The sequence below is a fragment of the Plectropomus leopardus genome, chromosome 15 (genome assembly GCF_026936395.1).
Source record: "Plectropomus leopardus strain MGB_pleo_1.0 chromosome 15, ASM2693639v1, whole genome shotgun sequence".
Lineage (NCBI taxonomy): Eukaryota > Metazoa > Chordata > Actinopteri > Perciformes > Serranidae > Plectropomus > Plectropomus leopardus.
In genome coordinates, this window is record NC_142190.1 from 1,253,913 (window position 1) to 1,278,013 (window position 24,101).

Below are 24,101 nucleotides of genomic sequence, written 5' to 3' on the forward strand. Positions count from 1 at the left end.
GGAAAGAGTGTCCCAGGATCTGATCAATAGGGTCAGGGCCTGGGAAAGGCAGAGGGATATGTTGTTTCAGGAGATGGAGGATTTAATAAATGAGCACTTGGGTGGTACTGAAGTTGAGCCCACAGAAGAACTAGACGAAACAAGTAGTGAGGTTACTGACGCATCAGCTGTGGACATAGAAGCGCCACGGCGGCATAAAAGCAAATTTGCTAAGACACTTAAGTTTTGGGAGAAAAAGGGAGCAAAGAAGACCATAGAGCCTACTGAGTCTGTTCTGGTCGACAATAGTGTCCTCACATCAGAAATGTGTGAGCAAAAGAAGAATGCCTTGCTGCAGGGCTTGGCAAACTTACGACTAACATATTTGACTAACTTTGAGTTAAGGCTCCCCTCTCCATCTCCTTTTCAGGCAGTTGTTAAACAGGTAATTGAAATGCCTCCAACTAGCTATGCACGTAGGCCCCCCTTTCCATTTCCATTTCAGGCATTTGTTGAAGAGGCAGATGAAATGCCTTCAACTAGCTTTGCATGTAGGCTCCCTTCTCCATCTCCATGTGAGGCAGTTGTTGAAGAGGCAGATGAAATGCCTTCAACTAGCTTTGCATGTAGGCTCCCCTCTCCATTTCCATTTCAGGCAGTTGTTGAAGAGGTAGTTGAAATGCCTTCAACTACCTCTTCAACAACTGCAAATCTTAACAGGTGTGAGTCCGAGGATAAGGCTGATGTGAATAGCTGTGAGCTGGACGACAAAAAAGATTTAAATAGTGTGAATTTAGATTCTAATCATGTTAGTGGTGAGTCACAGGAGTCAGATCTCCATTATGATAGTTCTGAGCCAGAGGACAAACAAGATGAGAATGACGTAAGACCAGAGGACCCCACAGATCTGAACAGCGTCAGGAATGAGTCAGAGGAGTCTTTTGGTCTCAGTCAAGCTAGTGGTGAGACAGAGCACGATGGCACTTCCACCGCGATCGCTGTGCCAGGGGATTGGCTGAGGGCAGATGCTGCTCAAGAGGCCCCTCAAACCAGTAGCGATGGGGCAGAAGGCGGGACACAGAGGAGGAAGCGTTCGTGGTGGAGTCGATTCAAGAGTTTTGTCACCCAAAAATAAGTTGCTTCCTTGACCTTTGTGTTTTAGGCAGGTAGGTAAGGGGTATAAATCCAGGTAAGCAGGTAAGTTTACACATCTTAATGTACATGTGGGTCTTCTCCAGGTGATCTGGTTTCTTCTGAGGGTACAAAGATGTTGTGAATGAACTTGTGTAAATCAGTCAATCCTCATTTATTCATCTCCTGGAATCATACAAGGTATGTCTCGGGTAAATTGGGATCCCATTAGGGCCTTTGACCTGTGCTCTGTAATCTAGTCCTTTTTAGCATCTTCTTACATTGCTGGCTGCTGCTTTGTAGATGTCCATATTTCCTTGAGGGTTCTGGTAATCCATGGTCTCTGGTTGTGAAATGCTTTAACTCTCCAAGCATCCCGACTCCAACAAGACCGCCACATGGTGACTCTTTCCAAACACGGGAAGCAACTTGCTACAGCACATCACATTTCCACCATCGCGCTTGTCCGTACCCACTGTACCCCCATCACTCACCTTCTCTCAGTCGTTCACTAGAGTGCCCTGTTGAGTTGGATCGTCATAAAGAGTCACCTGGTTGAATGGTGCTGTGCAGGATTTAGCCAAGTTTCAGTGAGTCAAAGGATATTACAGTTCCTGATATCCTGTTGGAAAACTGATGTGGCACGGAAGTCGATTCAATTTCTAACACCTGTAAACTGGCTTACAGGATTGTAGTTTTCCTCAATGTATAGTGATATTTACATTTGAAAACCTCAACCTGACTTGCTAGCAGCTAGCTGGCTACAAGTCGTCAGAAAGAGTGTTTATGGACTGGTAAAGTAATGTCCTCATCCTGAGGAGCTGCCTGCACATGCCACCACCATCCAAAGCCAACCACATAAAGCACCAACAACAACAGCATATGCAGGGTCATGACGTCAGGTGCGGATGCTTCCAGCTGCCTCTCTGTCTGCTCCGCTAAATATGCGTAAAATTTAGGCTCATACGTCTACTTTTGCAAGCGTTGGTGGTGCTTTTTATGGTTAGTGTTAGACAGATGGTCGCAAGTGGCTGCAGGCAGCTCATCATGATGAGGACATCAACTCACCAGTCTGTAAACTCAACTTCAGCCAACTTCTAGCTAGCCACTAGCTAGCAAGGTTGATGTTTTCAAATGTAAACACAGTTGGTTGGGTTTTCTCCGGGTGCTCCGGTTTCCCCCAACATAAATTTTATTGTACACGTGACAATAAAGAGTTTAAAAAAAAAATCAGTAAACATCAAGGAAGATCCTGCTAGTCGTTGAACAGGCATTGGAAAATACACTGGACGACCTCTGTGCCGCATCAGATTCAACAGGTTATGAGGAGCTGTAACATCCTTTAACTCTCTGAAACTTGACTAAATCCTTGAAAACGCCATTCAACCAGGTGACTATTTAAATGCCGATCCAACGGAGCAGAGGGCTCTGGTGAAAGAATGACAGGGTGTGTGCTTTACAGTGAATAAGGACTAGTTTGATGGCGGGAGTGTGAGGTGCCGTCCTAGTCCTGCTGTGGATCGCTGCTTTTCATTGTTAAGGGGCAGCTGCAGAGAGGAGTCGGTGTCCGTGTTTGGGAGGAGCAACCATGTAGCCGTCTTGTTGGGGTCGGGATGTGTGGACAGTTCAATCACTTCAAAACCTAAAGCCAGGGATTACCAGAACCATCTGGAAACATGGATAATTATAAAGCATTAGCCAGCTATGTAAGAAGATGCAAGATCAGGACTAAATTAAAGAGGGCAAGTTAAAGGAGCGGATGGGACCGCCTCTCACTGGAGTTTTACCTCGTATCACTCCACGTGATGAATAAATGAGCAGGCACGGTCTTTGTGCCCATGAGGGTTTTCCTTGAGGTGATCTGGTTTCTTCCCAAAGTCGTTATAAAAGGATGAACCATTGTGGGACATCAAAAAGGTCTCAAGTTTAGGTCCAGTTTAAGTTTGGCAGCACGGTGGCTCAGTGGTTAGCACTGCTGCCTCACAGCAAGAAGGTCCCGGCCGTCCCGGTCCTCTCTGTGTGGAGTTTGCATGTTCTCCCCGTGTCTGTGTGGGTTTTCTCCGGGTGCTCCGGTTTCCCCCACATTAATAAAAAACGTGCCTGTTAGGTTAATTTAGGGTTAAATTTCTTCAGGTTTATGTGTCTTTTCTCCAGGTGATCTGGTGTGAGTGTCTAAGTTTGTCATTTGTTGTTCGTATGTTTGTTGTGACATGATGTCGCACCTGGTTAAAAAAAAAATTAAAAAAATTAAAGAATTAATATAAAATATAAATAATTTGTTGTTGCAAATATGTCAAATATGTCTGTTTTAAACCAAACATCTCGTTTATTTCACGAAAGGACGTGACTGGCCTTCGTCATGACTATAGGCCGGGGCTAACAGCATCATTTATCAACGCGCGAGCTCGCCGTCTACGATCCAGAATATCATCCAGAGATTCAGAGAACCTGCGGAAATCTCCGCACGTAAACTGTGACCTTTGACCCCTCAGCCTGCACTGATGACTGTGTGCGGGACATTCGTCCACAGGCTCAGGGACACTTTGGAAAACCATCGTCATTTTAACAGATTTTTGAAGAAAACATTTATTTAGGTATTTTCTTTTCTTTACATTTTTTGGGTGATTTTTCAAGAAAAGCTGATGTCACACAGTGTAAACGGGCCCCTGTCCTAACGTCATTAGAAGTGTTGCAGACGCCAAATTCAGTCAAAAAACATTAAGGTTTCTGATTTGAACGTTAAACATCTTTTCTCTAAACTGGATCCGACTGAATATAGAGGTTAAAAAATGAAGATCAAGGTGAAATGATGAAGCTAAAGACAAAACAAACTAAAGAGTAAAGAAAAAATCTGTTCAGGCAAAATTTAGTTTACATTTAATTAAAAAACAAGAGTCATTAAAAGAAAACATATTTAACAGCAAGAAAACCAAAATCCCTCAGAGCTCCGAGACAAAATAAGCTCTTCATCGATTCAGGATTTTTAGTGAAAATAAAGTTTTTCTGCAAAATGATCAAACAGACGTTTGATTGAAAAACAAATGTTTTTCTTTAAAAGTCACACCATTTCTTTTCTCTTAAAGTTCTGCCGTTTTTTTTTCTGTAAACTTTTTTGTTGACTTCAAGGAAAAACATTAGGTGACTTTTATAAAAAAAATATCTCCAAAATTTTTCTGTACAAATAACCAAAGCATTTTGGTGTTTTATTTATTTATTTTCCTGCTGAAGTTTTTGGTGACTTTTAAAGAAAAAACTATTTTTCATGACTTTTTCAAATCTTTGAGGACATATTTAGTTTTCCTAAACTCTTCCAGGCCTGGAAAGTTCTTTTTGAAAATTCCATGACTTTTCCTGCACAGTCTGATGGGAAACGAGAGGATTTCCTAAAACGGCGGACTGCTCCTTTAAAGTGTGTCTGAAGGACTGCAGACGCCTCAGAGCCGCTCGCTGATTGGCTGGCGTCTCATAGAGGTTTGGGCAGGTTGGACACCTCCTCCACACACTCGTCGTAGGCGTCCTGATAGTCCTCGTGAGGTTTGATGAGGATCACGCAGGTCGGCCGCTTGGAGCCCGCAGACGAACCCAGATCCTGAAACCACGGAGACAAATATTAAAAACCATAAATAAATTTAAAAAAAAAGAAAAATCACTTCCTCTTCCTCGGAGTCTTCGCTGAGTCACGTGACATCATGTCACATAAATGTGAAAATTAACAAAACGCGCTGCGTAAAAATGCAGAACTCAACTAATAAACTTCATGTTTTTAAGTTTAACAGAAAGAAAAGTTTGTTCATGCATTTTTTTCTACATTTATTTCAGCATTTCTTTTTTTCACATATTTATTTATTTACATATTCCTGTATTTGCTCTTACATTTATTTATTCACATTTATTTAAATATTTGTTCATTTATTTCTGTATTAACATCTGTTTCCCTCATTATTTACTCTTGGATTCATTTACACATGCATTTTCCTTTTTATTTCAGTATTTGTTTATTTATTCCTGTATTTATTTATAGATGTATTTCCCTATTTACAGGACATATTTCCATATTTATTTCCTATTAATTAATTTATTTTAACATCTATTTATTTATTTATTTATTCAAACATTCTTTTCTGTATTTATTCATTTTTATCTATTTATTTCAGTATGTACATTTATTTATTCCTGCATTTATTCATACTTTCATACTTGTACATTTTTACTTCCTTTTATTATTTTTATTTTAATATGTAGTTATTTATTCCAGTATTTATTTAAATATTTGTTTATTTATTCCTGTATTTTTTCATCCATTTATTTTCCTCCCGTTTCCTGTGTCTATTAATACATTTATTACCCTATATAATTATTCCTGTATTTATTTACACATCTATTTTCCCATTTACACTATTTAGTCCAGTATTTAATTGTACATATATTTCCTACTTATTTATTCCAGTATTTCTTCAGACATTTATTCATTTATTTTCCTATCTATTGATTGATTTCTGTATGTATTTGCACATTTACTTCTCCATTTATTTACTCCAGTATTTATTTATGCATTTATTTTGAAATAAATGGATACTAGAATAAATCAACCAATCAATAAAAACAGGAATAAATATTTAAATAAATAAAATGTAAAACAATACACAAATTATTGTATAGATAAATAATGTAATAAGTGATTTTAAAAAAAATAAATATATCAATAATTACCAGAATAAATAAATATGGAAATAAATGATAAATGTATGAACAAAAACAGGATTTGATATTGAAATAAATAATAATGAAGAAAACATAAATAAATGTAAAGATAAATAATGAGGTAAAACATTTAGAAATAAATACTTCAATTAATACGAGAATTAAAATACATAGATAAATAAATATGTGGAAATAAATTAATAAATGTACAAATAAAAACAGGAATAAATATTGAAATAAATAAAACGTAAATAAATACATTAATAATTGTATAGATAAATAATGTAATAAGTGAATAAATAAATATATTATTATATAATGAATAAATTGATAAATGTACAAACAAAAACAGGATTAAATGTTGAAATGAATAAAAACAAAAATACACAAATGAAACTAACTTACTAACTAAATGAATAAAAATGTAAATACTTAATAAATGCTTATGCTAATTCCTGACCGATCACTAACGTCCGTCTGTTGGAGACGCGATGAGTTAAAAATCGGACAGAGACACTGCCGGTGGTTCGTTGTCATGGCGACGGCAGACTCACCCCTTTGGAGGGGATGTAGGCGTACGGCAGGTTTCTGTCCTCACACATGACCGGCAGGTGACAGTAGACGTCGATGGGCAGCGTGTCGCCGGCCAACACCACGATGCTGCAGAGACACAACACACACAGACAGACACACACACACACACACACAGACACACACACACACACAGACACACATACACACAGACACACAGACACACACACACACACAGACACAGACACACACACACACATCAGTCTGGCTGGTTAGTGTGTGCAGAGACAGTAAAGTGACGGAGTGGCCCTTTAAAGTGTCGCTGAGGTGGAAACACGCGTCTCACCCTTTCTCTCCTTTGTTAATAAACTTCTGAACTTCTTTCACTCCTCTGCGGATGTTCTTCACTTTAGCAGCTGGAAATCACAGAAAAAAAGCCTCAACATTTTGTTCAAAACGAAAAAAATAAAAACAAAACCATCATTTTTACAGCCAGGGTTTGTACGCATTTTTGATGAATAACTTTCCAGGACTTTTCCAGGACTTTTCCAGGACTCCGAGGCACATTTTAAAGAGCAAACTTTCTCAGAAACGACCACCGATCCTCTTAGCGGTTCTCTTTCATTAGTATAACAGCTTTTTAAATGTAAACTATTTTTAAAGATGAGCCCAGAACAGGAATAAAACGGATATTTCAATATAACTAAAGGACCGTTGGTTATTGAAATCCGCTCAGCGCACTTTTGCACATCTGACTGACAAAAACAAAGACAGACACATGAGCGAAGCAACAATTTAAACCACTTCTGATGAGACTAAAACAGACGCTGCTTCCACTTCAAACATGCCCAAAACATAACTTGGTGAGAACATTTTTGGCCCTGTGTATGCCGAATTAATCACAAAGACATCAATATTTGAGCAATATCTAATTTAGTGGCCCAAGATGTCCATAATTCTGCTCACACGCACGAAAGCCTTAAAATTTAGTTTTTTTTAACCCAGTTTGACACTAAATGACTAAATACCATTTCTGACGACGCGAGAGCAAACGCTACTTACACTTATAAAAAGGCCGAAAACGATTTAGTATGCACATTTTATTAACCTGCTGTTTGCCGAATTCACGCGAAGAACATAAATATTTGTACAATCTCTCATTTCTGGACCTACTCCGTCTGTAAGGTTTGCTAACAGGCAGGAGAAACCTAAATGGGTCAGATTTTCAGTGGAGTTTGGCGTCTCCTAAACAGATAAAAACCTGAGTGTTTGCGGCTCGGGTTTGATCGAGTTCAAACTGTGTTTGTACCTTTTTTGACGCATTTGTAGAGCTTCTTGCTGAGTTTTTTGGAGGCCAGCGGCTGAGCGATGGGGTTGACGTTGGCGATCAGCTCCTGGTAGGACCTCTCGGGGCCCTCGGCGGCGGCGGGGGCCTCCTCTACGTCCGCAGGGGCCTTCTCCTTCTTCGACTTGGTCATCCTGATCGATAACTTTACCAATAAGTTGATGTTTTGATCAGATTTCTGTTCGGCAACGCGCGAGGGGAACACACGTGTTTGACTTTCTTCTTCGTCTGTTACAGTGAGCTGAGAGCTCAGCAGCGCCCCCGGCGGACCGGACCGACACTCGACCTTTCAAAATAAAACACCAGGCTGCCTTCTTCGCTGCTCAATTTTAATTTTATTAATGGAGCCCAAAATCACAAATAACCACAAGTTCAATCACTTTAGACTCGACTTGAAAAATCGGAAAGACTCACAAGTTGACTCGCCGAGTTAAATGACTCAGTAACTAATAACTGTACTGTAAAAATATTATACAATGATTTTATTTCATTTATAATCAGTCCTAATCAGGATTATCAAATAATAATCTATTTATTTTTCAGAGTTTTGACCCTTTAAATTCCAGGTTCTTGACAAGATGCCACTATGTTTTTGGATTAAAAAACAGCAACACACAAAAAAAATGTTGTCAATGTACCACATGCTTGGTAGATAGTAATAATAATAATAATAATAATAACTATTATTATTAGAATTATTATTTCTTCTATCTTTATTTTTAAAACTTCAGATGGTTTTTCTACTTAACTTTTTTTTTAAAGGCTAAAAATGTAGTTAGATCAGTAATACTCAACTCACGACCCTCGGTGGGGGCCAGGGGCCCCAGCATGTTGAGACAAAAACACATAGAAACCACGTGAAATTAAACAAATCAAAATGTACAAAAAAAACAAACATTTTTGATAAATTTTCAAGAAAACAAATATTTAAAAAAATACTCTTTGTGCAAAGCAGGTAATTAATACGTGTAAAGTGTACAGAGACGGTTAGTAAACATGTAAACAACACTGACAAAAAACAGGCGTCACAGTGATGACGTCATCGGCGGGGGATGATGTCATCAGCGGTGGATGATGTCACCCAGCGTGGTGGGGAGCTTCCTCTTCTTCAGCTCTCTGGATATTTGACACCAGACGCACGCCGGACAAAAAGTGGAGCACACACAGTCTCTGCACACACTGCCCTGAACACACACACGCACGCACACACACACACACACACACACACACAAACACACACACACACACACACACACACACACACACACACACACACACACACACACACACACACACACACACACACACACACACACACACACACACACACACACACACACACACACACACACACACACACACACACACACAAACACACACACACACACACATACACAGTACTCACAGTTACTGCAGTAAAAGTATCTTTAGCCTCATGTAGTAAAAGTACAGAGGTGTGAGACAGGCAGAGACACGGGACAGACACAGGCAAAGAGACAGTTTTGTCCTCACTCTGATGCCGTAGAGCTGCCGGACGGAGACTCTCATGGACATGGTGATGGGACGGACACAGCTGAGGACGTCCAGCAGCGGGAGACAGAGACACTGACCGTACCGTCTACTGGTTTTACAGGCGAAACAGGGACAGCACCAGCACGCAAAGCAGCCTGCAAACACACAATATACACACATTAGTACACACACACACACACACACACACTAGGACACAATAATACACACACAACAACACACATTAGTACACTCGCTGCTGTGGCGTCGTTATTGAGATGATAAAGACTCTTCTTACACTCTCTCATGTCGTCGCAGCATTCACAGATCCCAGAGGCCCATTCAGCGTCAGCAGAGGAAACAACCAGCGGCCGAGGCTGCGACAGCACCGGCCAGCTCATCCTCACACCTGAAACACACCCGAGACACACCTGAGACACACCTGAGACACACCTGAGACACAGCTCATCCTCACACCTGAAACACACCCGAGACACACCTGAAACACACCTGAGACACACCTGAGACACAGCTCATCCTCACACCTGAAACACACCTGAGACACACCTGAGACACAGCTCATCCTCACACCTGAAACACACCTGAGACACACCTGAGACACAGCTCATCCTCACACCTGAAACACACCTGAAACACACCTGAGACACACCTGAGACACAGCTCATCCTCACACCTGAAACACACCTGAAACACACCTGAGACACACCTGAGACACAGCTCATCCTCACACCTGAAACACACCTGAAACACACCTGAGACACACCTGAGACACCCCTGAAAACACACCTAAATACACCTGAGACACAGCTCATCCTCACACCTGAAACACACCTGAGACACACGTGAAACACACCTGAAACACAACTCATCCTCACACCTGAAACACACCTGAAACACACCTGAGACACACCTGAGACACCCCTGAAAACACACCTAAATACACCTGAGACACACCTGAAAATACACCTAAATACACCTGAGACACACCTGAGACACAGCTCATCCTCACACCTGAAACACACCTGAGACACAGCTCATCCTCACACCTGAAACACGCTGAAACACACTTGAAACACACCTGAGACACAGCTGAGACACAGCTCACCTGAAACACCTGAAACACCTGAGACACATCTGAATCACCTAAAAACACACCTGAAACACACCCACAGCTCCCGGCTGTCTCTACAAACTACATTTACAAAAGCTCTGATCTTTTACTTTTTCAATTTTGATACATAAAAACAGACTAAAATCACAGAAGAAGAGAGAAAACAAGCACAGTCTTACCTGAGACACGGACTGAGCTGCTCTGATTGGACGAGGACGTCTCTCAGTGGGACGGAGGAGTCAGACGAGCCGGCCCGACCTGTCGGACCAGATCACATTTATTATTTTAGGTTTCAGTGTCGTCACCTTCAAACTGCGAGGTAACTAATGTCAGACTGACACATGTCCTCTGTGGACATCAGCTCTGTCCTCAGTCTGCTGGAGGACACAATAAAGACATTCAAACACTAGACAGAGACAGAAAGACAGACAGACAGCAGCCTTCAGATCCATTTTAATGTATTGATCTCATGAAGACAGAAGTGATCTGAAAGAAGCTCTTTACAACAACAAACAACAAACCTGTCAAAGTGCTGAATTTAAAAAAAGAAAAAAGAAAAAAAGGTGACCCCCCCTTTAATTTTAATTTTATTTTTCTATCTATAATTTCTAAAAAAATAAATGTTTTTATTCTTTACAGTTTTTTTGCAGTTTTAAAAGAGAATTTTAAAGACAAAAATGTGGCAATTTCTTTTTTTTTTTGACAATTTTTAAAAAGAAACAAAGGCTTTTTTTTCTTTAAACACTTTTAAAATACTTTGGTAATTTTTAAAGAAAATTTTGAAGATCTTTTTTATTTTGTTTTGGGGGAGTATTTAAGGAAAAAATTTGGGCGATTTTGTTTTTCTTTAAATTTTTTTTAACTTATTAAATTTATTTTAAAAAAGGCAATTTTTCATCTTTAAAAAAATGGCGGTGGTTTTTAAAGAATGCCATGCCTGGCGTTTTTTTATTTTTTAATCAGCAAAATGACAAAACACCTTTGATCACAGCCAGAAACAGTAAAAACAGAAGTTATTGTTGGATTTTCACATTTCTGACGGTCCTTGAAGGCATCGTGTACTATTAAACAGGTTTGTAACAAAAATGTTTTCCATCAGTTTTCCAAAAATTTCAGGGTGTATCTTGTTTTCCAAAACTTTTCCAGGCCTGGAAATTGCTATCAGCAAATTCCATGACTTTTCCAGGTTTGTCCTGACCGTACGAACCCTGAAACAGACTATGATTATCTTGTTTTTATGAAATTTGTATTATACATTTAGGCATTTTTTTTTTGAGGAATCAAGAGATATTAACACAATTTTATGTCTTTGTCATGAAGTTTACAATAAATAAAAGGAAATGAAGACGAGGAAAGACAAACGTCTTCAGCCCAACAGGGCCCGGAGACACTGAGGTTCATGGTTTAGGCCACCAGGTCCACAGAGAGGCGAAGAGAAACCAGAACTTCTGGATTCTGCTTGAGAAGTAAGAAAACGTCAGCCTGAAGGTATACTTAGTTTTTCAAAGCTTTTCCAGGCCTGGAAATTGCCATTTTCAATAGGACATTGCTATGTGCAATGTGCAAATTGCTATTTGCAGTTTCCATGACGTTTCCAGGTTTTTCATGACCGCACGGACTCTGCTCCTTGAAATGAACGAGCAGTTTTTTCTTTGCTTCAGTGTTTTCATGGTTTGTTGACAGTTTCGTGTCCTTCACAAGTCGTCCTGCCGGCAGTCTGGAGGACAGCGGTCCTCGGGGTGATGAGTCGATGTTTTTGGTCCTGGACTGATGGGAGAGGTCAGCAGGTCAGTGGGCGGAGCTTCGGGGCTCAGGGGCAGTACTCGTACTCGCCTCTGTCGGCGTCGCCGTCGTCGTCGATCTGGTAGATGTTTTCCACCGCCGAGCCTCGACTCTGGAGCTGCAGAGTGGACGGAGTCGAGCTGAACCGCTGAGGGCTGAAAGACAGAATTTATACTTTTGATCATTCATCTGTTTTTTTTATTTATTTAGTTTCCTTTGTTTACCTGCCAAAATGATCATTTATGTCATTATTTGACCTTAATTTTCACAAATTATTTGTGTGATTTATTTTCATGAACACTGATTTGTTTTTGGACTTTTCGTCACTGGAAAAATGTTTATTTGAACAAGCAGGAACTGTGTTTGTTTACTGTGTTTGCTTTAGTGAGAACACATTTACACATCCTCACACCTGAGACACACCTGAGACACACCTGAGACACACCTGAAAACACACCTGAGACACACCTGAGACACACCTGAGACACACCTGAGACACACCTGAAAATACACCTGAGACACACCTGAAACTACACCTGAGACACACCTGAAACTACACCTGAGACACACCTGAGACACACCTGAAACTACACCTGAGACACACCTGAGACACACCTGAAAACACACCTGAGACACACATAAACACACCTGAGACACACCTGAGACACACCTGAGACACACCTGAAAACACACCTGAGACACACCTAAACACACCTGAGACACACCTAAACACACCTGAGACACACCTGAGACACCCCTGAAAACACACCTGAGACACACCTAAACACACCTGAGACACACCTGAAAATACACCTGAGACACACCTGAGACACACCTGAGACACACCTGAAATACACCTGAGACACACCTAAACACACCTGAGACACACCTGAGACACACCTGAAAATACACCTGAGACACACCTGAGACACACCTAAACACACCTGAGACACACCTGAGACACCCCTGAAAACACACCTGAGACACACCTGAAAATACACCTGAGACACACCTGAGACACACCTGAGACACACCTGAAAATACACCTGAGACACACCTGAGACACACCTGAGACACACCTGAAAACACACCTGAGACACACCTGAGACACACCTGAGACACACCTGAAACACACCTGAGACACACCTGAAAATACACCTGAGACACACCTGAGACACACCTGAGACACACCTGAAAATACACCTGAGACACACCTGAGACACACCTGAGACACACCTAAAAACATACCTGAAAACACACCTGAGACACACCTGAGACATGTCAAAGAAAACGCGTGAGCCACCATTACTAGGATTTCAGGACATTTCTAGGATTTAATGACATTTCTTGGATCTTTGGACATTTCTAGGTTTTCGAATTTTAGGATGTTTATGGGATTTTGGGACCTTTCTAAGATTTTAGAAAATTTCTAGTTCTAGGTTACTCTGCTTAAAGGTTAGCAGTTTAAAAATATCGTCTTGTCCGTTTTAAGTTTTATTTATTTTTTGCTCAAAGTAGACTATTTCCGTCTCTGTGGTGTGCAGCCAGCGAGGTTGAACAGTTTCCCTGTAAGTTTATCATGATTTGGCGCTTATTTTAGGGAATATTACATATTTGTTTGTATTTATAAACGCTCGTGGATAATCCAGAGGAATGCTTAGAAATAAAAGCTAAAAATATGTTACAATCCCTCAGAAATTTCCAGTTAAACCCAAGTTATTTGATTTGACTGTAACTGTCCACATTTGCTAAAATGTCCTCAGAAATGTTAGTTACACATCAGTTATCACATTCCTGAATTACATTTTTCTGTCTCAGTTTGTCATTTGAATTTTTCTCAACATTTGTGTTTCGTCATCAAATTAAATCCGCATTTAAAAGATGCTCGCTGGTTATGATTAAATTGCGGTTCGGGTTGACCAAGTTACATCAGACACCTCCTCCGTCGGTCACGTGACGTTTACTGTGTGACTTTCTGTGCCAGCGTCCTCAGCGCGCTCTGTGAATGTCACATTAGTCAGAGAGGAAACCTTCGAGGTTTCCTCTCTTCGCTTTCATCTCAGTTTCAAAGTTTCTGTTTCTGGTGAAAGAAAACCGGCCGCAGCTTCAGACCGTCCAGGAACATCATCTGGTTTTCATGGAGCAGCGAGGCCGTTAATCACGCGACGGCTTCGGGTTTCAGGTCCAAATAACCAGTTACAGATCCACGAACTGTTGTTCTATATTTTTATGACCCTTTCAGAGATGTTTAATGAATCAACAACACGTCAGTAAACATTTCTGTCTTTTCTCAAATCAGATCAGTTTCATCTCTGCAGAAAGAAGAAAGGACGTATTGACCTCAGCACAAAGAGCACATCAGCTCCGACAACGTGTCCTCATACGCTGTTTATTACGAAACTAATTAGGACCCCGACCTGTTCGGGGAGGTTTAGGAAAAGAGTGATGATCTTCAGGTTACTTAACATGATAAAGTTACAAACTTCACATAAAGTTATGTAAGAAAGGCTCAGAAAGTAAAGTTGCCTCGTTAGCTTTAGGGAAGTTAAGTTGTCTAGCATTGGTTTAGCAAAGTGAAGTTATGTATGTTTCTTTTAGAAAATTAAGTTTTGTACATTAGTTTTAGCGCAGTAAAGTTACATACATTATGTTTAAGTAAAGTTGCGTAGCTTAGGTTAAGCAAAGTACAAAGTTACGCACATTACGTTTAGGAAAGTAAGGTTACGTACGTTAGGTTTAGGGAAGTAAAGTTGTGTACATTACATTAAGAAAGAGAAGTTGCGTAGGTTAGTTTTAGGGAAATAGAGCTACGTACATTATGTTCAGGAATGTAAAGTTTTTGTATGTTAGGTTTAGAAAGTAAAGTTGTTATTTTATTTAGGAAAGTTAAGTTACGTATATTTAATTTAAAAAGTAAAATTGTGTGGGTTAGTTTCAGGAAAGTTTAGTTGTGTAGGTTGGTTTTAGGAAAATAAAAATAAGTATGTGAAGTTTAGGAAAGTAAAGTGGGTCAGGTTTGGGAAAACAAACATGGTTGGGTGATGTACGTTACTATAAAGTCGCGTTCTTTAAGTAGTGTACCTTAAAATATCTCAGAGTTCACTTGGTTTCACACAAGGGACACACACACCTGTCTGCTGATGGAAAGTCCTGTTTTTCTTTGACCACCTCACTCTGCCTCTTCACACAGAGTTTCGCTCTTTACGTCACTTCCCTCTTTACTTGGTCACGTGATCGCAGCCTTCACGATTACATAGGAAAATACACAGTTCTGGTGTATTACTTTTTGTAGCATTTGCTGCTCCGAGTCACTTTAGGCAAAAGTTATAGAGATATTTCTGTGACTTACATTTGTCCTGCTGGGTCGGGATGGTGTGATGGTGTGACTCGAGTCTGATGGAAATTTTAAATTTTGTAGCGTTGTTACAGCACAGACACGTTTAGGAGGGTACGAGTCACATTTCATGAACATGAAAAGGTTCTAAATGCGGGTCGCTCTGCAGGATGGTGGAGGGAAAAAGAGTAAAAACCTGAGCTTTGTGTTTTGGCGTCTTTTGGACAGAAATTTGACATGTGGTTTGTGGTTTTGGGTTTTTTCTCTCATCACTGAGTTTCAGTTTGAACACGTCGCGGCATCACTGAACCATACGAACATGATGCTAGGACGAAGGCGAGGACGCAGAGCGAGATTCCCCACCCTGTGGTTTAACTACCGAGTCATTACAAAGGTTCTGCTGAGTCACGATTTGTCATCAGAGAGCTGCAGTTTGTTCCAGCAACTTTGTATCGACCGCAACCTTTAATGAACGTCTCTGAGCTGCTAACAAGCTACCAGATGAGAATTTATTCAGAGACTAAATTTGGAAAAAGCAACAAAACCAGAAAAGAAGAAGTTTCCCAATCTGAGTCACATTATGAAACTTACATTTTGTTGAGTCGCCTCCTTCGGCTCGCTGCAGAGACAGAAACACATCAGAAATAGAAACATTAATGAAGAAAGGAGGTCACTTTTACTGAAGAGTCATGAGTTCTGAATAAATACAAATCTCAGGGTTTATACACTTTTTTAGCAAAAAATTCACAGGACTTTTTTATGACTTTGAAGCAAACTTTAAAGACCAGACCGGAAACAACCATCAACACTGCTTATCTGTTCTTTTTCATTATTTTACAATAGTTTTTTATTATTCAAAAAATAATGAATTCGGAACAGGATAAGAACTGAGTACTTAAATAAAATTTAGGGACTTTTTGTTATAAATGAGAGAGAAGAGGTGGTGCAAAAAGGGGGAGGCACGTCAGTTATGTTTTTTTAAGCACTGGGTAAGAACCTTTTTCTATTTTGGCTTTGGGGAGGGGCATACAACTTTAAATGGCTGTATATTGGATTTATTTATTTTTTGTTTTACTGTCGATTTTCAAAGAAAACAGTAAAAAATAAATTTGGTCTTTTTCTTTTGTTTTTGTTTTTTTTTTATTATTTTGCGATTTTTTTTAAGAGAGAACTTTGGATGATTTTTAATGATTTTTTTTTATTTTTGGGGGGTGATGAAAAGAAAAAAAATATATGTATATATTTTCTTTAAAACATTTTGAGGATTGCTTAAAAAATGTTTATAAATATTTTTAAAGAAAATATTCAGTGATCATTTTTCTTTAAAACATTTGCTGATTTTTTAAGTGTCAATTTTTAAAATAAACATTTTGGCAATTTCTTTTCTTTTAAAACGACGTCTTAATTTATTCTGATGGCTTTTGAACACATCTTGTGCTATTGTAGAGGTTTTGTGAAACAAACCTATGACTTTTCCAAAAACTATCATGTTGTATTTAGTTTTCCCAAACTTTTCCAGGCCTGGAAATATCTGTTATCTTGTTACTGTGACATTTTTATTTTAAAATTATGAGAAAATAACTTTTTGAGGAATTGAGAGATCTTAACACATTTTTATGTCTTTGTCACCAAGTTGACAATAAACAAAAGGTGAGGAGGTTCATGGCTGGCGCTTTCGGCGACCACGGCGCCACATAAAGGCGAAGAGAAACCAGAACTTCTGGGTTCTGTTCAAGAAGTAAGAAAACCTCAATCAAAACCCCACTGACATTTAACAGCTCTGATAAAACTGTGTGAACAGACTTCATATGTTTACTCGAGGACTGATCACGGTGGGCAGTCGAGTTTCTGCGCTTCTGTCAAACCTATCGGCTTCGAACAAACGCCTGCCGTGAACTTCACGTGACCATCGTGGCCGACTGGTTCCTCTCAGGGTTGAATCAGGACGTTCGACTGCAGTTATTTTATATATTTAACTTATATTTAACTCTCTGCTGTTGTGGGTGCGAAGGACAAACATAAATACTGACCGCACTTACCGAAAATGAAAACTGCACCTGCTGTGACCAAAACCACCAACCCGAGCAGAACACACAGCAGAACCACGTTCACACTGCTGCTCTCCTGTCAGAGCCAAACACGCCGCATTATGCTCATGACATTTGTTCATGTTGTTGCTTCATAGGTAGAAAAATGTGCCAATCCCAAGATCCCAATCTCATACAACTGAGACATTATCAAGGTTTCTGTGACGGAGCACAAAGATTAATAATAATATGGCTAAATTTCTCTTTGTGGTCGAGCTAACACCATACTTAGCATCGAGCTAAAGGAAAAAAAAACTATGTTTTATACAAATATATCTTTGAAAATGTCATTAAAAGACACAACAAACTCCTAACTGCTGCTCCTAACTGTTGCTAAATTTTGCTTACATAACTAGCTAACATTAGCTAACATAGTTTTCTACCTACCACCATTCGGTCAGCAGATTTGTTAGCTAATATGACTTGTTAGCTGTTAGCTGAATTTATTTTTTACCTTCTAACATTGGGTCAACTGTTCTGTTAGCGAACATTACTAGCTAATGTTGTCTATATTTATTTTCTACCTATTAACTTTAAATCAACCATTCTGTTAGCTCACATTACTAGCTAGCAGTTGACTGTGTTTTCCAGAGACGTTAGGTTAATTGTTCCACTAGCTGACATTAGTTAACTTTATTTTATACCTTCCCGGTCAGCCGGGAAACATAACTACCTAACGCTAGCTAACTTTTTTCTACCTAATAATGTTAGGTCAACCACTACTAGCAAACGCTACTACTACTACTAACATTACTAGATGTTAGCCAACTTTATTTTCTACCCCCTAGATGAACTGTTATGTTTGCATTGCTAGTTACTAGTTAACATTACTAGTTAATGTCAGCTAACTTTATTTCACTAGCTAACGTTAAGTTTATTTATTTACTAGCTAACCTTAGTTGCGTTTATTTACTAGTTTACTAGTATTTTCTAGTTTACTATTATGTTTATTTTCTACCAGTAAACAGATCCATCAGCTAATACCTGTTAATGTTAGCTAACTTTATTTTCTACCTACTAACTATAGGTCAACTGTTACTAGTTAATGTACTTTATATTCTAAATTCTAGGTTATCTGCTCCGTTAGCTAATATAACTACCAAATGTTAACTTTTTTCTCCATACTAACATCAGGTCAACCATTATTAACTAACATTGCTAGATAATATTAGCTAACTTCACTTTCTACCTTCTAGGGTTAGGTGCTCTTTTAGCTAACATTACTAGCTAACAGTAGATACATTTATTTTACAAGCCAACGTTAGGTTTATTTATTTACTAGCTAACGCAGTTATGTTTATTTGCTACCACTAACTTAAGTCAACCGTTCCATTGAACGCTAAAATTACCGGTTGAATTTAGCTAACTTTTTTTTTCCACCTACTGATGTGGGGTCAACTGCTACTCGCTAACGTAGGCTACTTTATTTGGTAAATTCAGAGTCAACTATTCCTTTAGCCAATATTACTATCTAATGTTAGCTAACTTTTTTCGAACTTTTTGTTGCTTAACATCAATATTTCACGTTAGTCGACTAACTAAATATTGAGATTAATATTAGTCACGTTAGTCGACTTTGCTCCTCCAGACTGAAGACGGAGGTCACTGCTACTTTCTTTAGTTTTTTTAATTCTCCCTTTACCTCGTAATATTTTCGCAACTTAAAGAATACTTTAATTTTTCCCAGTGAACCAATCACAAGCATCTGTTCAGTGTGTAAAATATGGTGATTTTATGTTTAAATAATAATAATAATAATAATAATAATAATAATAATAATAATAATAATAATAATAATAGATTGGACTTAATTAGTGCTATACATGGTTTTTGTAAAAAAACGAGTCTGGATTATGAAACACACTTAGTCGACCACATTACTGTTTGCACACAGGAAGTGCGTCTGTCTTACCTCGGCCGTGATGCTGCTGGAGGAGGAAGTTAGCAGGCGGTCAGTCGAGGTCATATGACCTGCAGGACGAGGAAACGAAAGCAGATGTTTTTAGAGCAGCTGTGTCAGCGGCATGATGTCATGACGAAGGTTTGGAAACAGATTTGATTCTGATCTGGAGGTCAAAGGTCAGTGTGTGTGTGTTGTACCTGTTGTGTGGTTGGTTGTGTGCTCTGTCGACGTCTCTCTGTGTGATGTCGTCGCTGTGGACGTCTGAGGAGCTGAAACAGTTAAAAACAAATATAATGAAGTCATCAGGTCCTTTGATTGGTCAGGTGTGAGCAGGTGGGAGAGGAGGCGGGGTTTGAACTTTTTACTCTTAAAAGTAAAAAGTAAAAGTGCAGCGTTTTAACATTTTTTAAATTTTTTAATTAAATATTACGCCTTTTTTAAAATCAAAATTCTTTGGTTATTTTAAGGGGAAAAAAAATCAGTTTTGTTTTTGTTTTTTTTCTTTAAAAACTTTTGGCTTTTTTTTCTTGAAAGTTTATTGGCGATTATAAAGAAAAAATATTTAAAAGCTGACAAAGTTTTTAAAGACAAGAAATTATTTTGTCTTTGTTGTGATTTTTAAAGTGAAACATTTTGTTTTTTTAAATTTATTTTTTAATTTTGGGTTTTTTTCTTTAAAAATCACCAAAAAAGGACACCATTTATAAAAGCCACAAACTGTAAAAACAGGACTCATCCTTGTATTGTTACATTTCCGATGGTCCTTGAACACGTCATGTGTTATTATACAGATTTGTGACTTTTCCAAAACTTTCAGGGTATATTCAATTTTCTGACATTTTTCCAGGCCTGGCAATTGCATATTCCATAACTTTTCCAGGTTTTTCATGACCTTATGAACCCTGTTAGTAACGTTTTTGGAGTCTTTTAGGAACAAAAAGCCTTTTAACAGCATCATCAGACTTTAACTGTTTGTTTTGTGATCAGCTGATTGTAAAATTAAAGAGGAAAGAAAAAAAGAATTTCTCACCTTCCTCAACGACCAAATCCAAGTGATATTTCAGGTCATTGAGAATCCCTTTTATCATCACCCTGCAGCCGTACCGTCCAGCATCCTGCTCTGAGACGTTCAGGATCGTCAGGGACACGTCTCCTTCGTCCAGTCGTCCCAGTAATTGATACCTGCGGGACGCTCGGCTCCCCTTCGTCACCTTGTATCCGTCTGCGTAGAGGAGCTGCTCGCTGCAGCCTGAGTTTGGTATTTGTCCTCGACCCCAACAGACGTGCAGCGGCCCGTTGTATTTGATGTCATATTTACAGGACAGAGTGACGTCTTCACCCCGACGACCAACGACTGTGCTGCCGTCCCCGACACCGACCGCAGAGACACAGACGCACCCTGTAAAGACGTTTTTATCAGATGTGACTGAATCTGAGTTTTATCTCTGCTTTGAATCTGTTTCTGCTGATCTCAGAGTTTCACTTCACCACGAGACAACAAAAACCCGACGGAAATAAAACCCCCCAAAATCTTAAAAAATGACACGTTTGATCGCAGCCAGAAACTGCAAAAGCAGAAATTATTGTTGGATTTTCATATTTCAACAGTTCCTGAACAGTTTTTCATGAACGTTTGGTTTGGTTTGTTGGAAAAATGTGTAAAAAATAAAGGACATGAAGAAGAAACACGGTGTTATTGTCAGTAACAGCTGCTGAGAAATGAGCTGCTTCATCACGATAAAGTTTTGTAATTTTAATCAGTTTTAAATAAATAAAAAGTGAATAAAAAGTGAGATTAAAGTTACCTGTGAGGAGAGCGAGGAGCAGAGCGAACCTCATCGTGATCACACTGAAAAACGGTCATCACACACACATTTAAACACACACCACACGCTAAAAAAAATCATCTTGTCACTTTAAACACACACACACACACACACACACACACACACACACACACCCTGATATGTGACCGCCTAGTCACTTCCTGCACAAACAGCTGTTGTAGTTTCAGTATCATCGAGCGTTTGAAATGTCAGACGAGCGTAAGCAGCTTCATCTGTCAGAAAACTAATCAAATTATGACTTTGTGTCTCGATATTTGAATAAAGTTTGAGATATTCGACAGTTTTGTCCTCGCGGCCACCAGAGTCCATCCACAAAAACACTGATTTACTGAGAAAAACACAGCAGCTGTGGGTTTGTGAGGAATATTCTGATAATAGTGTAAACATCGGCTGATCGTGACATTTTTAGGTGAATAAAACAGTTTTGTTACGTCCACAGCACGACTTCATCCACGTCAGACCGAAATCTACCGTCGCTCAGGGGCACTCTGGTCTTTATTTACCCTGAAAATTAAAAAAAATAATTAAAACTTGAATTCTGAATTGTACTGTTAAAAATGTTAGTAGTTGTTAATAATTAGTGCTTAAGCTCTGGGGAGAGACTTCTTTTTTTTTTCTTTTAATTTTTTGCCTTGTTTTTTTAATTTGGCTTTTTCGTGTTTCCTTTGAAATGTTTACTGATTTTTCCCCCACTGAAAGTGTTAGTGATCTTAAAAAAACACTTTCTGTTTTGGAGAGACAATTTTTTTTCTTTACTTTTTTTGTGATTTTCAAACATTTTTTGGCAATGTTTTTCTTCCCCTAAAACTTTTTTTTCTCTAAAAGGCCTTATTTCAAATTGGTGATTTGGTGATTTGAAAAAATGTTTGGCATTTCTTCTTTTTACTTTTATTGGATTCTTTTTTTCTTTATATTTTATTGTGATTTGTGACGTTTTTTGTCACGTTTTTTTTCTTCCTCTTAAAAATCTGTGAATATCTTTTTCTTGGAAAATTCTGGTGATTTTTTTTCCTTCAACATTTTTGGTGATTTTTAAAAACTTTTGGCCGTTTTAATTTCTTGTCAAAGGTTTTGTTCCTGTTCGTTAACAGTCGATGAGCTTCAGTCTCATTACATACAGACAGGACAGTCCACATGTCAGAGACAGGTGGACTCTGAGTGGACGGTCCTGATTGTCTCAGAGAGGACGGATGACCTCACGTCTGGTCTGCAGAGCGTCGCTGTAAACGTGTGGCGCAGATGATCTCCAGAGCGCGGTCAGCACATGACTTCCTGTTGGCAGCTTGTGGTGTCGGCTGCTTCCTGTTTCTGATTCTCGGACTTTTATTTCATCAAAAAGCTGAAAAAACAAACACACACATCAAAAAACTTTCCAGGACTTTTCCTGGAAATGACAATTAATACTCCCTATCAGTTCTTATTCATTATCATATAATAGATTTTTAAAATATATATATCATTTTAAGCACTGGGAAGGGACTTTTTTTTTTTTTTTTTTTTACCATTTTGGCTTATGGGAGGGACATATGGTTTAAAATGGCTGTATTTTCTATTTATTTTACTGCCAAATTAAAAAATAAACCTTCCTGGCAAAGTAGCTGGCCTTGTTTTCTATTTGAAAATTACCTTTTTTTCCCTTTTTTTTGGCCAATTTAAATAATAATAATTATAATAAATGACTATTTTAAAAAAAAATGAAGGAAATTGAACATTTTTGGGTGACCCCCCCCCCCTTTTTCCTTCTGGAGATTTAAAAGAAACCACATTTACGATTTGCTTTTGTTTTTTCAACTGGGGACTTTTGAAGACAACAATATTTTTTCTCTGTAAAACACAGGTTGGAAGGCATTGTTCTTTAAAAAAATGACCAAAATGACCCCATTTATTTATATCCCAGCCAGAAACTGTAAAAACAGAAATTATCCTTGTTTTTCTGTTTAAATTTGCAATGGTCCGCGAAGACATCATGTGATATTATACAGGTTTCTTAAACAGATTTCTTTTTTCCCCAAACTTTTCGGATATATTTGGTTTTCCAAAAGGCCGGGGAATTGCCACCTACAAAGTCCATGACTTTAGCTCGTATTTGATGACGTACAAACCCAGTTTGATTTTCTGGCTTATGTTATGATCCCTGCTGCCTTTAGAGGACACTCGTAATTCATATTTAAGATAAATTATACCATGTTTTGGTTTAGAACTAAAATAAATATTTACAAAATGATCACTTTATTCAGCTCCGTGACTTCTTTCGTGATAAAAATCAAAATAAATTTTTCCTCCCCGTCGGGGAATCGAACCCCGGTCTCCCGCGTGACAGGCGGGGATACTTACCACTATACTAACGAGGAGAGCTGTAATACCACCGCCGTGCAGTACCGTCTTTATCCACAACACACCGCTGTATGGCCGAGTGGCGCTACTCCTCTGCTGTTATTGGGCTGGAGAGAAAAACAAATTTACATATTTTAGCAAAAACACGTGAAGTAACGCACACAAGTGTTCAGCAATGATACACTGAGCTACAAATCAAAGGGTGAGAATATTTAGCGACACATTTACATATATCTATATCTATATCTATATCTATATCTATATATATATACATATAATGGAGAACAGAAAATTACTCCATTATCAATCAATTACTTAATACATATAAATACAGGTATAAACGAATTCATGCAAACATAAATAAATGCTTTAAAATAGTGACAAAATACAGAAAAATGAATCAATGTAAAGAAAAATGAATCAGACAGAATGTAATTGTACAAAAATATTTTTAAAAAAGAATTTATTTACGCCCTGTTTAATATA

General features: G+C 38.6%; 3 protein-coding genes and 1 non-coding gene across 7 annotated transcripts; all 4 read right to left on the reverse strand.

Moving 5' to 3' along the window:
- Positions 1–3,680: 3,680 nt before the first annotated feature.
- On the reverse strand, positions 3,681–7,948 carry nhp2 (NHP2 ribonucleoprotein homolog (yeast)). Its single transcript, XM_088089002.1, has 4 exons — positions 7,652–7,948; positions 6,689–6,758; positions 6,366–6,471; positions 3,681–4,699 (listed from the first exon to the last, which is right to left on the reverse strand). The coding sequence occupies exons 1-4, from the start codon at positions 7,818–7,820 to the stop codon at positions 4,574–4,576; spliced, it is 471 nt and encodes a 156-aa protein (XP_087945128.1). The 5' UTR covers positions 7,821–7,948; the 3' UTR covers positions 3,681–4,573.
- A 51-nt stretch (positions 7,949–7,999) lies between these two features.
- On the reverse strand, positions 8,000–10,642 carry LOC121940207 (cornifelin homolog B-like). Of its 4 annotated transcripts, none has more exons than XM_088089007.1 (4): positions 10,508–10,642; positions 9,495–9,605; positions 9,200–9,354; positions 8,000–8,871 (listed from the first exon to the last, which is right to left on the reverse strand). In XM_088089007.1, the coding sequence occupies exons 2-4, from the start codon at positions 9,595–9,597 to the stop codon at positions 8,749–8,751; spliced, it is 381 nt and encodes a 126-aa protein (XP_087945133.1). In that variant the 5' UTR covers positions 9,598–9,605; positions 10,508–10,642; the 3' UTR covers positions 8,000–8,748. The 4 variants fall into 4 exon arrangements, with proteins under 4 accessions (XP_087945133.1, XP_087945131.1, XP_087945129.1 ...); XM_088089005.1 differs by lacking the exon at positions 10,508–10,642 and adding an exon at positions 10,240–10,501 and having other exon boundaries at positions 9,495–10,204; XM_088089003.1 differs by lacking the exon at positions 10,508–10,642 and adding an exon at positions 9,948–10,501 and having other exon boundaries at positions 9,495–9,901.
- A 123-nt stretch (positions 10,643–10,765) lies between these two features.
- LOC121964431 (hepatitis A virus cellular receptor 1 homolog) lies at positions 10,766–21,387 on the reverse strand. Its single transcript, XM_088088995.1, has 7 exons — positions 21,240–21,387; positions 20,465–20,833; positions 19,632–19,703; positions 19,444–19,502; positions 17,484–17,568; positions 16,036–16,063; positions 10,766–12,265 (listed from the first exon to the last, which is right to left on the reverse strand). The coding sequence occupies exons 1-7, from the start codon at positions 21,271–21,273 to the stop codon at positions 12,139–12,141; spliced, it is 774 nt and encodes a 257-aa protein (XP_087945121.1). The 5' UTR covers positions 21,274–21,387; the 3' UTR covers positions 10,766–12,138.
- Positions 21,388–23,560: 2,173 nt separating this feature from the next.
- trnad-guc (transfer RNA aspartic acid (anticodon GUC)) lies at positions 23,561–23,632 on the reverse strand. The gene has a single exon. It is a non-coding gene; the product is annotated as a tRNA-Asp (tRNA).
- Between the last annotated feature and the right edge of the window lie 469 nt (positions 23,633–24,101).

What these genes read in the sequence shown, in the direction of transcription:
- nhp2 (XM_088089002.1), bottom strand. Translation starts at nt 7,820, where the DNA reads ATGACCAAGTCGAAGAAGGAGAAGGCCCCTGCGGACGTAGAGGAGGCC. An exon ending in ATTAACAAAGGAGAGAAAGG is followed by an intron (nt 6,472 to 6,688) that starts GTGAGACGCGTG and finishes GTGTCTCTGCAG; the next exon opens with CATCGTGGTGTTGGCCGGCG. An exon ending in CCTACATCCCCTCCAAAGGG is followed by an intron (nt 4,700 to 6,365) that starts GTGAGTCTGCCG and finishes CCGTGGTTTCAG; the next exon opens with GATCTGGGTTCGTCTGCGGG.
- LOC121940207 (XM_088089007.1), bottom strand. Translation starts at nt 9,597, where the DNA reads ATGAGCTGGCCGGTGCTGTCGCAGCCTCGGCCGCTGGTTGTTTCCTCT. An exon ending in CTGCGACGACATGAGAGAGT is followed by an intron (nt 9,355 to 9,494) that starts GTAAGAAGAGTC and finishes GTGTGTTTGCAG; the next exon opens with GCTGCTTTGCGTGCTGGTGC. An exon ending in GGCAGCTCTACGGCATCAGA is followed by an intron (nt 8,872 to 9,199) that starts GTGAGGACAAAA and finishes GTGTGTGTTCAG; the next exon opens with GGCAGTGTGTGCAGAGACTG.
- LOC121964431 (XM_088088995.1), bottom strand. Translation starts at nt 21,273, where the DNA reads ATGAGGTTCGCTCTGCTCCTCGCTCTCCTCACAG. An exon ending in GGATTTGGTCGTTGAGGAAG is followed by an intron (nt 19,704 to 20,464) that starts GTGAGAAATTCT and finishes TAACTGTTTCAG; the next exon opens with CTCCTCAGACGTCCACAGCG. An exon ending in CCAGCAGCATCACGGCCGAG is followed by an intron (nt 17,569 to 19,443) that starts GTAAGACAGACG and finishes TGGCTCTGACAG; the next exon opens with GAGAGCAGCAGTGTGAACGT.